We start from the raw sequence: 13932 nt of genomic DNA, 5'->3' as shown, positions 1-13932 counted from the left end.
TGTATGTTATTTTATTTTCCCTTTTTCTCTTCAAATTAGAGAAGAGGCTGTATTATTAATGTTATCGCTTATCCTAATCCTCAGCTGCAAAATTGACATATAACCTATGTTCCATTTAGGAATTGAAGTCATTGATGTGCATAAAGGGCACAAGCCCCTCAGTTGTGTCTCAAAGTGGGGCCACCCTGAATTTGTTTTTATGATTTCAAATCATTCATCTTGGAAGCTTGCTTCATAGACTATTAATAGTCGCATTATTGAATCACATTTTTCTTTAATTTTTTTTTATAGTATTATCAAAATGGACAAATATGAACTGATGTTGTGACTAACGATATCCGATTAATTTTATTTTTTACATATATGATTTGCTCAAAATGAAAAATCCAAATTATGAAAATAGGGAGGTAGACCCGCAATGAGCCCGACTTGAGGCACAAGTGGTTGAAACATCAATGTTATCATGTGGACCGCTTCTTTTCGTCAAGTTAAACAAAAACTAGGGTCTCAATCAATACGACATGACATGCTGGCCGGCCACTTATCATTGCCGGAAGTGACAAACTAAACTTAGTTCCAAGTCATTCATTCATTCACATCCACTTTCAATCGATGATGAATGGGTGGGATTTTATTTTTTTTTTTGATAAATATGAATGGGTGGGATTATATATTTATTCTCTTCTTCTTCAACATAGCAAACACTGTTTGACGAGTCTTCAACATTAGCATGGCCTCAATTCAAGCCAGACACATTGGGCCACGTCACCCTTTCCTGTCACTGTCGGCGGTGTCAAAAAGATTCCATGTCAATTGGGTCCATATTTCATGCGCTGTTCTAATCTATGTCCGGTTGTTGCAGTAAAGGAGGATTGGGATGAGGATAAGGTTTCTTTTGAGGTGGACCAGATAATGTTTTTTAGACAATGTGTAGAGCCAAATTTGGACGGACAAGATTAGTTCTTATGCCCCCACCCCCCACAGACAGATCAGCTTGCAGCCGTATGATCATTGATTGCATTGCACATGGGACGAGACAAAGTGGAGGACGTTGGTAATGTTGATGTAATGTAAGAGTCGTTCAAATTCAAGTTCAAACCATGAGAATGTTGTGTGATTCTTTTACCTTTTCAAGTGCCTTCCTAAGGAAAAAGAATCCTAGTTGTTGGGGGAGCCCTAGTTCTGTTGGAACTAACCCAAGTTAGTTATGTGAGTTTACAATTCAAGGTGAGGGGAGGGTAGGATATGACCCACAATAAAATTGGATCACTGATTCACTAGTCTTTTCTTCTATAATTTAATTCTACATACTCACTTATCGATTGGTTATATTACGATGTCAAACAACAATATTTTTATCAAAAAATATCGCTCATGGTGTACCGAGTACCCTCCATATAATAGGGAGACTTGTGACCATGTCTATCATTTTTCAGACAAAATAATCATGTGTCTCCCTATTGTTCAGCAAGCATACGATCACGTGACAAGTAGGACTTACCGTCCAGCCAACAATCTTCTTAGCTTTGTGAGGGCTTGTTTGAAAGATAAATCTCCAAATAACCCACTACTTGATCTTACTTTGAGTTCATATATCGCCTGATATGTGACGGTACCCTAGATCTCACCAAGGCGGGTTTAGGAGGTTACTCATTAAATATATATATATATATATATTCTTAGCTTTGATATTGTCCTTGCAGCACCTTAACTCACCTTAAATCAACAAGTTCATCGATTGGTATATAAGGCCTATGACTGAACTATCTTAGAGAGTGAGTCATACTAGGGTCACAAATCTTAAACACTAAATAACCACTCCAACTAGAATCTTTGTGGCCTGCCAGTCAGAACAGATTACAACTATGCACATCCAAAGCACATTAGACAGTATAAACACACACACACACACACACACACACACACACACAGAGATTGGGGTCAATCAAGATACAAGCTACTACATTCAGTGAACCAAGGAAAGCCACAAGCAACCCTTTTCAATTAAGCAAAAACAACTTACACTACACACTAAACAACTTCAAAGTTACATACAACTCATAGCTTGGATCCAAAAGTAGATTTTCTACAGTAATCAAACGAAGTGCAGAAAGATTTGAAACTAGTAACATCACTACTATCAACAAATTCAATACTCAAAATAGGGAACACACTTCAGATAATTAAACAAAAACAAGACTTTCTTTGCTTCAGTTTTATTTATGTCATCTGCTGAATCAATTCAGTTTTCAACAAAGCTAATTTTTAAGTCCATCAAACGTCTCCCAATGCTTTCTGAATGTCTGCCTGCATTAGAAAATCCAAAGAGGCAAGGCAAGTTCAGAATTTAAAAGAAATATATATATATATATATATGAAAGACGCACAAATACAAGAGAGAGAGAGAGAGAGAGAGGGAGAGAGACCTCAATAGCTAATGGAGCAGTTGTTGGGCCATAACGACAGATAGCTACGCCTTCCTTATCAACTAAAAACTTGGTGAAGTTCCATTTGATCCTGGACCCAAGAAATCCACCTTTACTTGCTTTGAGGAATTTGTAGACAGGTGCTGTATGTGGCCCATTAACGCGTATCTAAACAACAAAGATGGTTGATCATCTTGTTAAATAAAGTAAACTTGGGACAATTTTGAGCTGCACTACACAAAGAAATCGTATGAAATACTTATAAGCAATATTGTTCAGAATTTTATTCAAATTTACAAAGTTTGAAACATAGAGATTAAAAAATGTGTCAGACACAGCGATAGGCATCGATCGATACAGGAACCTGTGAAGTAGTAAGCACAACTAATGTATGCAAGCACATTGGATAATTTCCAAGTCTAGGAAAGAAAAGGGAAAACTCTTACACCTGAACACTCTGTTTGGATCTTGAATTTACTGAGAAAGGGAAAACTCTTAGGGCACGTTTCGTACGATGGAATGAAATGAAGCGAAATGGGAATGTAATGATATTGGGAATGGAATACATGGTAGAATGGAATGTAACGCTCATTCTCATTCCACTGTTTGGTTGACATAGTAAAATGGTGTGGGAATGGAATGACCATTCCCATTCCCATGTTTGGTTTGTTAAGTAAATTGAAAGGAATAGAATGGTTACCAAACTAATAACTACTAGATTTTTTTTTTATAATCATATTAAATTTAAACAAATGAATAAATTGTAAAAAATTCATTAATATGAACAAAACAATAAATTTTAAAATCGCACAATACCCACAATCATAATAAATAATTCATTAATCTCGAAACAAAATTGTACGCTAGAAATATATAAAACAAAAGTATTAAAATGTCCACAACCATATGTCTACTTTATGAGCTAATAAAATCTAAAAAAAATTTGTCAAGGCATGAATTAAAAACAATTGAAATACTATTTAATCAACATTCATTAAAGCAATACAAAAAAGGAAAAAGAAAAAAAAGAGTAACTTATGCTAGAATGACTGTAGTAAATACATATACTTTAAAATAAAATAAAAAAATCAATAACGTTTTTTAGGCAGAAATTTTTTAATTTGTCAACAACAAATAACAATCACTTGTGCGGTGTTTATGTATGGAATAAAAATTAAACCAAACCAAACCTTAAGTTCCATCAAATAGGGTCAGCTGCATGAATCCTTCGTCTCCACTCGACTCTATCCAAAGCCATTTCATTAGTCAAATTAAGAAGATTCATATCTCTATTTACTACACTAGTCCATGTCAATCTAGGTCTATCCCTTCTCCTAATACTACCATTTACCGTCACTGTATCGCACCTCTTCACTACTACCTCTATTGGTCTCCGTTGTAGATGACCAAATCATCTCAATCTATTCTCTCTCAACTTATCTTCTATCGGTGCTACTCTAACCCATTCTCGAATATACTCATTCTTACCTCTGTCTTTTCTAGTCTTGCCACACATCCACCTTAGCATCCTCATCTCAGCAACACTCATCATCTCTATATGTTGTTTCTTAGTTGTCCAACATTCTGTCCCATACAACATCGCTGGTCTAGTAGCCGTTCTATAGAACTTTCCTTTTAGTCTAATAAGTACTCATTAATCGCACAATACTCCAAATGCACTCCTCCACTTAAGCCACCCTGCCTAAATTCTGTGGACCACATCTGCATCAAACTCCCTAGTCGTTGTGATAATCGATCCTAAATACCAAAAATGTTCACTCTTAGGTAGTTCTTGGTCCTCAATTTTCACTTCTCCTTTACTCCCATTGTGACTATTACTAAAATTACACTCCATATACTCTAACTTAGTTATGTTTATCCTAAATCCTTTAGATTCAAGTGATTTTCTCCAAAACTCTAACTTAGTGTTAACTCATTCTCTAGTCTCATCCATTGACACGATATTATCTGCAAAAAGCATACACCATGGCACATTATCTTGAATATTGCGCGTCAACTCATCCACAACTAAAGCAAAAAGATAAGGACTTCAGATTAATCAGTGGTATAACCCTAGGAAAATTAGGAATTCACTTGTCTTTCCAGCAGACGATCTAATAGTCGTCACAACACCTTCATACATATCCCTAATCACATCAATGTAACCTTTTGTTGTCCCTTTCTTCTCTAACACCCACCAAATTATATTCTGAGGCACTCTATCATATGTTTTTTCAAGATCAATAAAAGCCATATGAATGTCTCTTTTCTTTTTTCTATATTTTTCTATTACTTTCCTCAAAAGATAGATCGCTTCTATTTTTGACCTACCAAGCATAAACCTAAATTAATTCTCTAACACTTCTATTATATCTCGCAATCGATGTTTCATCACTCTCTCTCTCACACTTTCATTGTGTAATACATTAACTTAATTCCTCTATAGTTGTTACAATTCGGACATCTCCTTTATTCTTATATATTGGCACTAAAATACTCTTCCTCCACTCCTCTGGCATTTTCCTAGTTAATAAAATCTTACTAAATAACCTAGTCAACCAAACAACCCCTTCTTATCCAAACATTTTCACGCTTTGATAGGTATATTAGTAGGTCCTAAAGATACAAATCACTCAATCTTGGGTATGTGAAACAAAATTTAAATCAAGAAAAAAAGAAAAAAAAAAGATACAAACAAACTATATAGTTAAAAAAAAAAAAAAAAAAAAGTGATACATATATATATGTTCTATTATACATAACATAGAATATTATTTAATAGAGTTTTCATATATATATATATATATATATGCCTTACAACTAACATCTAAATAAATTGAAACATAATTTAAATATATATCTATTGAACTTGGTAGAAGAACAATCACGAAGTTGTCTATGGCTTATTGTTTAGTATGTGAGAGTATTCATAGAGAGAGATTGTATGAGAGAGAAGAAAAAAAAAATCCTAAAACAATCGTTTTGTTTTTTTATTTTTATGAGAGAGATCGTTGTTTTGTTTTATGATGATTCCATGTTGGAATGGAATATCTATTTCTTTGCTTCTCATATGGAACAGGTATTCTCACTTTTTGTTGGAATGGGCATTCTCATGGAACAACTATTCCTACTTAAATAAAACATACCAAATGAGAGAAAGGGAATACAAAGGTAGAATAGGCATTCCATTCCAACCCATTCCATTGTACCAAACGTGTTCTTATACCTTAAAAGAGAAAAGCTAAATTCCTTGCTTTCATGTGATTGGGTTGGGCTGGGAACTGACAAGAAAATATATGGGTATTTATCAGAAAAACCTTTTTTTTTTGTTTGGTTATCTGTAGGAAATGAATAGGTATAAGTAATTTCATTTCCTTTTTTTCCCTTTCCCTCAACAAATCAAAGATCCAAATTGTGGGGACATAATTTTTGAGTTGTCCACGTAGCCTAGGATGTTAGCCGAGGTTACACGTGGGTGGCGTTGATTGGCCAAGGTGTGATGTGATTACACTGGAATCTAAGATATTCAGAGAAAGGGCTAGAGTCTTAGATAATGACAGACTCCTAGGTTGGATGAATTAGGACTCCTATGAGAGGTGTATCCTAATCCAATTAGGAGAGCTGAGTCCAAGATAAGTGTTATCCTAGTGAAAGATAAGAGTCTTATTGAAGTAAGACTTCTAGGATGAGGAGGGCACAGGTTGTCATATAAAGCAGACACCCCATTGGTTAAAGGTATGTTTTAACTTGTGGTCTTGTTTGATTATCTACTGACATAAAGTTACTGACTTGATTGTCGGAGTGCCCCCGACCCACCGGGTAAGTTACTTGTCCTTCCGTGTTTGCAGGTGTTGATTCCATCTAATGCATGTGCTCTTTGGCTTTGTTTCCGGAAGCTTGGAGAACAAGATCTTACTGATCGTGTGTGGCTTGGTAAGATTTTACCATGAATTGCAGTAGGACATCTAAACAAACTACATTATCAGATAAACCCTGGGAGGAGGATGCAACCAGAAATGAAGATTTTCACTGCTGGTGGTATTGGGAGGCACACAAAAAAGGAAAGGAACCAAGACAATATGTACCCATTTCAAAACATCAGATAAAAAAAACTAGTCTAAAACTCAAAATTCATGCTAATATTTAGTTTTCAGTTAACTATTTCTTTCACTTCTGCCAAATAAAAAAAAGGCTTCAAGTTGTACTCGAGATCCCATTCTACACAGAGGGCTAGTTCTAAGGTCAAGACAAATGCATTACAAGGTTATCCCAGTTTGCTCACCAAGGTATAAGACTCACACACCATTAAAAGCTACGGTGATACGTTTATGTGCTCCATCACAAATGTTCGTCAACAATTGTGATTAATGGGAAGGTCACAGATTTTGTTTAAGCATGCGATTAAGGTTGAAAGTCTTCAACTGATTCAGATAATAGGGATGACTACCTCAAAAATGCGGGAATCATCAAATTATAAACAAGAGGTTGTTTACTGAAACTAAAATTCAATAACCTCTTCTTTTTGCATTTTGTCAATTGATAGAAGAGTAATTACAAATATGAGAAGTATTACATAAATTTGGACAATTAAGGTCGAGCAATAGTTAGAAAGCCAACATTCACCAAGCCCAATAACCACCACAAGAAATAGCCAACCTTGGGAAGAAATAAATAACTACATAAAACCACCATAATGGGGAGAAATAAATACAACAAAGCATATCAAACTCCTCTCCATAAGTTGAACAACCTCACACCACAAAGTGATGCTACACAACCACTAGGCCAAAGGCCCTATTTGAAATTCAATAAGTTCATGAAACACTAAAAAATAAGTATTAGTAGCCATAAATTATAATTAAAAAAATACTTTAAAATTGTTATTAGTAGCCATCATCATAATCATGAGTTACACCAGCAGTAACCAAATACTTAAAAATAAACTTTTTCAGAATGTGCTTCCCCAAGCCCAGTTCTCGAACCGATAGAGAACTCCAAATTGTTAGGGAACCCAATCTTGAACAATCATTTTCAATTGCAAAAATTGCATAGGAAAGACAATGTGTTTAATTGAGAAATGTTGCTAAAACAATTTTAAATAGTTTTCCAAATGTATCCACAATATAATGTTTGACATTGTTTCCATTAAATTCATTGCACCTTGGGTTTTTGCCAACTGGTTTCTCACTAGGTAAATGCTCAGACATAGGTCTGATTATTGTCTGCATACTATCTCAAGGTATCACACTTCCCATTTACTTTTCAAGTAATGCCATTAAGTATATTCCACACGAAACCCTAATCGCTAAATTGCCCATTTAAGCTCAATGCACAGTTAATGAGCATTAGTGAATCACTGAGTTTTGAGATGTGTTTAGGCTGTACTATATACGGCACATACATAGCCTACACCACCTTGGAGCTTTTTTAAGTAAAATTATTTTGCTCATAGGAAAAGAAGAGGGATAAAAAGACTACAATACAAAATGAAGTAACAAAACTTTAATTTTATCCCATTAAAGTAAACTTTTAATTTTCAATCAATAAATTCAAAATTCACAGTAGTGCATTATTTCATATCAAACCAACATTGATATTATATTTATGACAAATAGTTGATGCAACTTAATATTAGGACAAACAAATAATTGTTAAATTTATCAGCATCTTGGAATATTTTATGATACTGGTTACCTTTTGGAAAATTGGGTATTCTGCCTTGTATCTTGTACATGCGAAATCTTGTGCCTCAGCGCTTGTACCGGGCTCCTGATGCAGGAACTGATTGCATGGAAAGGCCAAGATCTCAAATCCTGAAACCAAGCAACAAAGCATATCTGGGTACATGTGTGTATGCAATATTCATATGCTAAAAGTTCCAATCAATTGAAAAGGGAAGAAACAAACCCTAAGGGATTTTATACAGGGTTTTAAACTTCCCGAATCCCAACACAGATAAAAACATAAAGATGAGTGAGAAAGTAAAACTGAAGCTAAAAATTAGAATTTTATGTGGGTATTTCATAGTTAACTGGAAAGGTTACACAAGTATAAAAAGATTATTCAGTTTAGTATATACTTTTTACCTCAAATCCTGAAACCAACCAACAAAGAATATCTGGGTACATGTGTTTATGCAATTTTCATATATTCTTCAAGTCCCAATCAATTGATAGGAAAAGAAATAAAACCTAAGGGGTTTTATACAGGGGCATATACCACCCAACACAGATGAAAACATAAAAGATGAGTGAAAATGTAAAATTGAAGTAAAAAATTAAAACTTTATGTGTGTATTTCATAGTTAACTGAAAAGGTTACATAAATATAAAGAGATTATTCCGGTTATTATATAGACAAAAAGCAAAAGCCCCCCAAAAAATGGAGTGATTGAAAGATTCCATACCTTTTTCTTTGTATTTGTTGTAAACTTCAGTCAATTGGGTATAGTTTGAATCTGCTAACCCACTGTTTCAACCCCCACATATACAAATCACACAGAAACACAGTATTAGAAAAGAAAGATAAAGATTAAACCCATATATCAATTTCGCAGAATATGAGGCAACAATAAACAAGATTAGAAAAGAGAAGAGAAGGAAAGAGACCATTTGGAGGCAACGTTGACAACAAGAAGAACCTTCCCTTTGTATGTGCTGAGATCCACCTCCTTACCCTTGCTATCCTGCACATCCCAAACAAATTCCAAACTTTCTCAGAATCCAAACAAAACAATTTGAACAAACACATATATATGTATGTAAAACAAATAGAGAAAGAGAGAGACCTTGACTGAGAAATCATGAATGGATTTTTGAGGGACTGATTCAGAAGCACCCATCTAGATTGTAACCAGAGAGATTTGTTTACATGTAAAGATTTCTATTTCTTGAAGGTTTGGCCAAGACAACAGCCAGCAGCACAGAGCACCACCCTGATTTTTGTAAAAGGAAAGTAATAAATTTAGAAGATGAAATGTATGATAAGGTCGTTGGCTTTATTTAAATTTTAATTAATGAGTTCCATCAACCGTGAGTTATTGTTATTATTATTTTTTAAAAGTTTTTTTTAAAAAAATTTAATTAACAAAATGCTAATCAGCTTTTATTTCTGTATGAAGAAAAATAAAAATTATTAAAGTGTTTCTTGACAAATGAATAATATATTCTGAAATTTTCATGAGAATAATTTCTTCAAACAGCTTGTCGATTATATTGTTTTATTAGTGTGATTTTATTTTATTTTTATTTTTTTACTATAGAAAATATAATTCGAAGCAAGACTAAACATTTTTTTTTTTTTTTTTTTTGTGGGTTTCAGATAATGATTGTTTAGGTCAAATTGTTAAATTTTTAAATACTAATATCATAAGAAAACTACTTGTACTTATTACAATTCAACATTTTTTTAATTGAAATGAGTAACTAACAAATATCACGAAAATTATAGATTTTTTTTTAAGGTTATACAAAAATGGGAAACGGTACAAAAAAATTACAAAAAATTGAGAATAAAAGATTATTACAAAGATACAGAATTTACCAAACCAATATTCTTGGGCCATGTTTGTTGGGTGTACATGAGCTTGGAATTGAACTAATAGTTTAATAAAATGATTAATTTGATATTTGGTTAAATAATTGAAGTACGGACTAACAATCTATTCGGATATGATATTCCACATATGATGGATTATTTAATCTCACAGAGGGGGGTGGGATATAAATTGAAAGATTAAGCCAAATTCTAAACTATTAGCCTTCCTTATAATTCTACCTCAATCCAAATATAGGATAGAATACATAATCCAAAGGGATTCGTAGTCTCTGCGGGGAGCAAATATTCAGGCAAGCCCGCACTCCTTTCTTCCAAGCTCCGTTTCTATCCGATCACCTGCGTGCACAACTAGTAATGAGCTACCCGGCGGTGTGTGGCCGGAAAACCCCTCCGACGATCAAGTTAGCACACACCTGAGGATAGAGAGAGTGAGGAGAGAGTCGAGTATAAGTATTTCTCTTACCAAATGTTAGTGTCTCCAGCATGGGGGACGCAGACTTGCTTATATACCTTCTGCGCCCCAAGTCTACTCCCAGTGATCTCTCGACACGTGGTTCTGCTACCCTATCTGTCAGCACAAATCTTGCTGAACATCACCTAACTCAATTACTAGCCCACTCTTCTGGGAGCTCAGCAGCCGGGCTTCAACATCTCGGCTGTCAACGGCCATGCTGCGATTCATGCCCAGGTGCCCCCCCACAACTAAGCTCCTTTCCAGCCATGCTCTACTGCATTTCGGCGAAGCCAAGCTTGAGATTAGTCATACCGGTCAACCAAAGTCCTTCCTGCCGAGCTTCAGGCATGAGCCTTTACGCCGAGCTATGGATACGTGCTTTCCAACCGCGCAACGCATAAACCGTGGAACCCTCACTTGACCGGCCTCCGTACCGACAAGGTGAAGTAGCTCGGTTCCATATGCCCTTGCCATTGCCGAGCAAAAATTACTTCTAGGTGGACCTGGGATACCACGGCCCAAATGTGTTCGGCCCACAATTTGCCTGGATACCACGGCCCAAAATCACTTTTGGGCGGTTTTTCTTCCTCAATAAACATGCCCCCTTCCTCTTTGATTCATTCTCACTGACATTCCTCTGTTTCAAGCGTCTCTGAGCCCTTGCCCTTTCTCTCTCGCCATCCCTGAACTCGCGTTCGAAGAAGGAGCCTCTGCCTTACACTGGTAAGTCCCCCAGCCCTTGTTATTACTGTTTTCATTTCGTATTTTTTTCTTTATAGCACCAAATCCGTAGGTTTTAGGGCCTCCCCCACCCAAAACCTTCAATGCCCCTTAGTTTCTTCGTTGTTCTTCAATTTCCCTGATGAACAATGAAGATCTGAGGCGGACCAGGCTCCTAATCTTCATCCGATCCAAAAAATCACTCAGACCGAGCAAATCTTTAGTTTGTCCCAACCTTAGGAGAAACCGGGGTAGCAAAAAGGACTTGGCCACTCGACTGGGCTAATCTCTGGTTCGCTTGGGCGACCGAGCTCCTTGGCTAACCTTTACGACCGAAATGGTATGGCACAATCCATGACCGAGCTCAAGTCTAGCTCGTTTTGCGCGACCGCGCTCCCACTTACAATTACCCTCCGTTTTCCTGCAGAGTCCAAGGGGACCAAAGACCAATTCTGAGGCTCTCAAGGACCGAGCAGCCATTAATTCCCAGCCTGTGCCAAACCACCTCAGCCGAGCTAAATTAGTCAGTCACATATGGGGAAATTTCGCTTCCTTGTGGACACACCTGCTGCCTTGGCCGCCTTCAGGAAAGAATATGGTATCTCGACAGATGTCCATTTAGAGCTCGTCGAGATGGAAACAACCCCTTGGGGCAGGCTTGACCAATGCCCCTTCACCGTGCTGTCAGTAATTAAAGGAGGCCTCTGCTTCCCGGTCAACCCTTTGATGACCGAATTTCTGCGCCGCACCGGGCTAGCACCCACCCAAGTTTCTACCAATACTTACCGAATAATCAACGGTGTGCACGAGCTAAACAACTGGCTAGGAACAAACTTAGGTTTAGCCGAGATACTACGACAATACACCCTTGGGCACACCGGCGACGGCCTGGCCTATTATTTAAAAATAAGACCGGGCAAAGAGAAAATAGTGACCGGCACCCCGGACAAGGACTTACATGATGACGACTTCTTCTAGGTGTCTGGCAACTATGAAACAGCCGATATACCGGGCTGGTTCATCAGCAAGAACTTTGGTTCCACATGTAAGCCGTGCTAATTTGCTCGGTTAATTTCCTACCTTCAACATTCTGTACTTAACCATTTTTCCTGTTTCTTTTGTAGCAATTCAAGCCTTGCAATCCAACTACCAATATCCCAACGTAGAAGCCATCCGGACCGTGCTCCGTTACAGCCACCGGGATTGTAACGAGTTGCTCGGCTACACTCCAACCTACAGATACTCAGCTCCACGCCGGAGCAAAGTTACAGACTTTCTCCGTGCTCCAACACCTCTTCCGGACCCAACTCTACCGGACGTGCCGCTAATCCGGCTGACCGAAGAACAAGAGATAGCAAAACGAAACCGCATCAAGAACCTCCTCACAGCAACCTCAGCCGAGATACCAAGCATCACCACCCACTCTCAAGCTGCCGGACAATCCAGCGGCCCCGTGGTTGCCTTAGCATCTCCAAGTGCCAGGCAACCCAAATAAGAAGTTTGCCGGGCTGGCAAAAGGCCTCGCGCAGACCCATCCGCCGAGCTGGTTGCCGAGCAACCCACCGTCACTGTCGACCCAACACCACTGTGGCGACCGCAGCTAAAGCACCGGGGAAAGGACATACTGGCTACCACTTTCATCAAGGGCGACAAAGAGCACCTGCTCGCCTTTGACCTTTCCAAAGCCCTTCTCCTACCTAGCGACGTGGTCGGTAGCGACCACGTTCTTGGCACCCGGTTGGTGAAATCGTCTGTAAGTCCATGGCCAGGGTAAGTCTCAATCTTTCACTGAAATTTTTACGAAGTGTTTGCACGGTTTCTTCTCTGATCAGACTTTCTTCTTGCAGGCCATCCAGAAGCAACACTTGGTCATGGAGCGAATCCATCGACTGCAGCAGAAGGCGAATGACACTGCCGGCCAAGTCTAGAGTCTTCAAACCGAGCTCGGCCGAGCAAAGTCCTCACTTCAAATCGCCAATGCTGACAACAACAGGTTGCTCAGCTAGCTTGACGAAGCCGAGAAGAAGAGGGATAAGCTCCAGGCCGAGCTGGATGCACTCAAGAAGTCAAGGGAGAAAGAGTGCGAAGATGCCAACAACGCCGGCTTCAAGGAAGCCGAGGACAGCTACAAGAAGCAGGTCTTCGCAACTCAAGACATTTATTTCAAAGCGGGCTGGAAGTCTGCCTGTGCTCAGCTCGGTCAAGGTCCCGAGACTGACGTATTTACCTCTCCGCCGGCTGCCTTCCTGCCGGTATACCTCGTGCCCTATGCCAATGACGTCGGTCTCGGGCTAAGGACAGCTATAAGAAGCAGGTCTTCGCAACTCAAGACATTTATTTCAAAGCGGGCTGGAAGTCTGCCTGTGCTCAGCTCGGTCAAGGTCCCGAGACCGATGTATTTACCTCTCCGCCGGCTGCCTTCCTGCCGATGTACCTCGTGCCCTATGCCAATGACGTCTTCAGCGTGTTGCAAGCTAAGGCCGAGGAAGAGCTTGCCAAAGAAACTGAGGCCAATGCCGAGGAAGGAAGCAGCCAAGAGCAGCCTGGAAAAACTGAGACCGGTGTCCAAGAGCAAACAACGGTCAACCTGGAGGCAGCTGATGATGAATTCACTAATCTTTCCCCCCTTGTGTAGTTTTCTTTTTTTCTTTGTTTTTTGCTTTGCACATGTAACCGGGCTCTCTGCCCCTCCTTTTGTACTTCTTTTTTTTCATTAATGAAAAAGATCTAGTTTTACCAAGTATTTGCACGGTCCTAGAGCTGAGTAACTTCAAC

At 38.3% G+C, this 13932-nt stretch overlaps 1 protein-coding gene across 1 annotated transcript; it reads right to left on the bottom strand.

Annotated features, from left to right (window-relative positions):
• Positions 1-1970: 1970 nt before the first annotated feature.
• LOC145807408 (putative glutathione peroxidase 4) lies at positions 1971-10251 on the bottom strand. Its single transcript, XM_082905514.1, has 6 exons — positions 9214-10251; positions 9035-9111; positions 8833-8894; positions 8121-8239; positions 2427-2594; positions 1971-2307 (listed from the first exon to the last, which is right to left on the bottom strand). Exons 1-6 carry the CDS (start codon positions 9265-9267, stop codon positions 2275-2277), a joined length of 513 nt encoding a protein of 170 aa, XP_082761640.1. The 5' UTR covers positions 9268-10251; the 3' UTR covers positions 1971-2274.
• Between the last annotated feature and the right edge of the window lie 3681 nt (positions 10252-13932).

This window comes from Camellia sinensis, chromosome 14, assembly GCF_055761805.1.
Source record: "Camellia sinensis isolate YWXY chromosome 14, ASM5576180v1, whole genome shotgun sequence".
In the NCBI taxonomy this organism is placed as follows: Eukaryota; Viridiplantae; Streptophyta; class Magnoliopsida; order Ericales; family Theaceae; genus Camellia; species Camellia sinensis.
Note: the sequence above shows the minus strand (reverse complement) of the source record. Positions and strands in the feature narration are given on the sequence as shown.

Excerpts from the sequence above, each read along its gene's own strand:
- LOC145807408 (XM_082905514.1), bottom strand. The coding sequence starts at position 9,267 with ATGGGTGCTTCTGAATCAGTCCCTCAAAAATCCATTCATGATTTCTCA. Across the intron at positions 2,595-8,120 it reads AATACCCAATTTTCCAAAAG|ATACGCGTTAATGGGCCACA; the intron begins GTAACCAGTATC and ends TTTGTTGTTTAG. Across the intron at positions 2,308-2,426 it reads CTGCTCCATTAGCTATTGAG|GCAGACATTCAGAAAGCATT; the intron begins GTCTCTCTCCCT and ends TTTCTAATGCAG.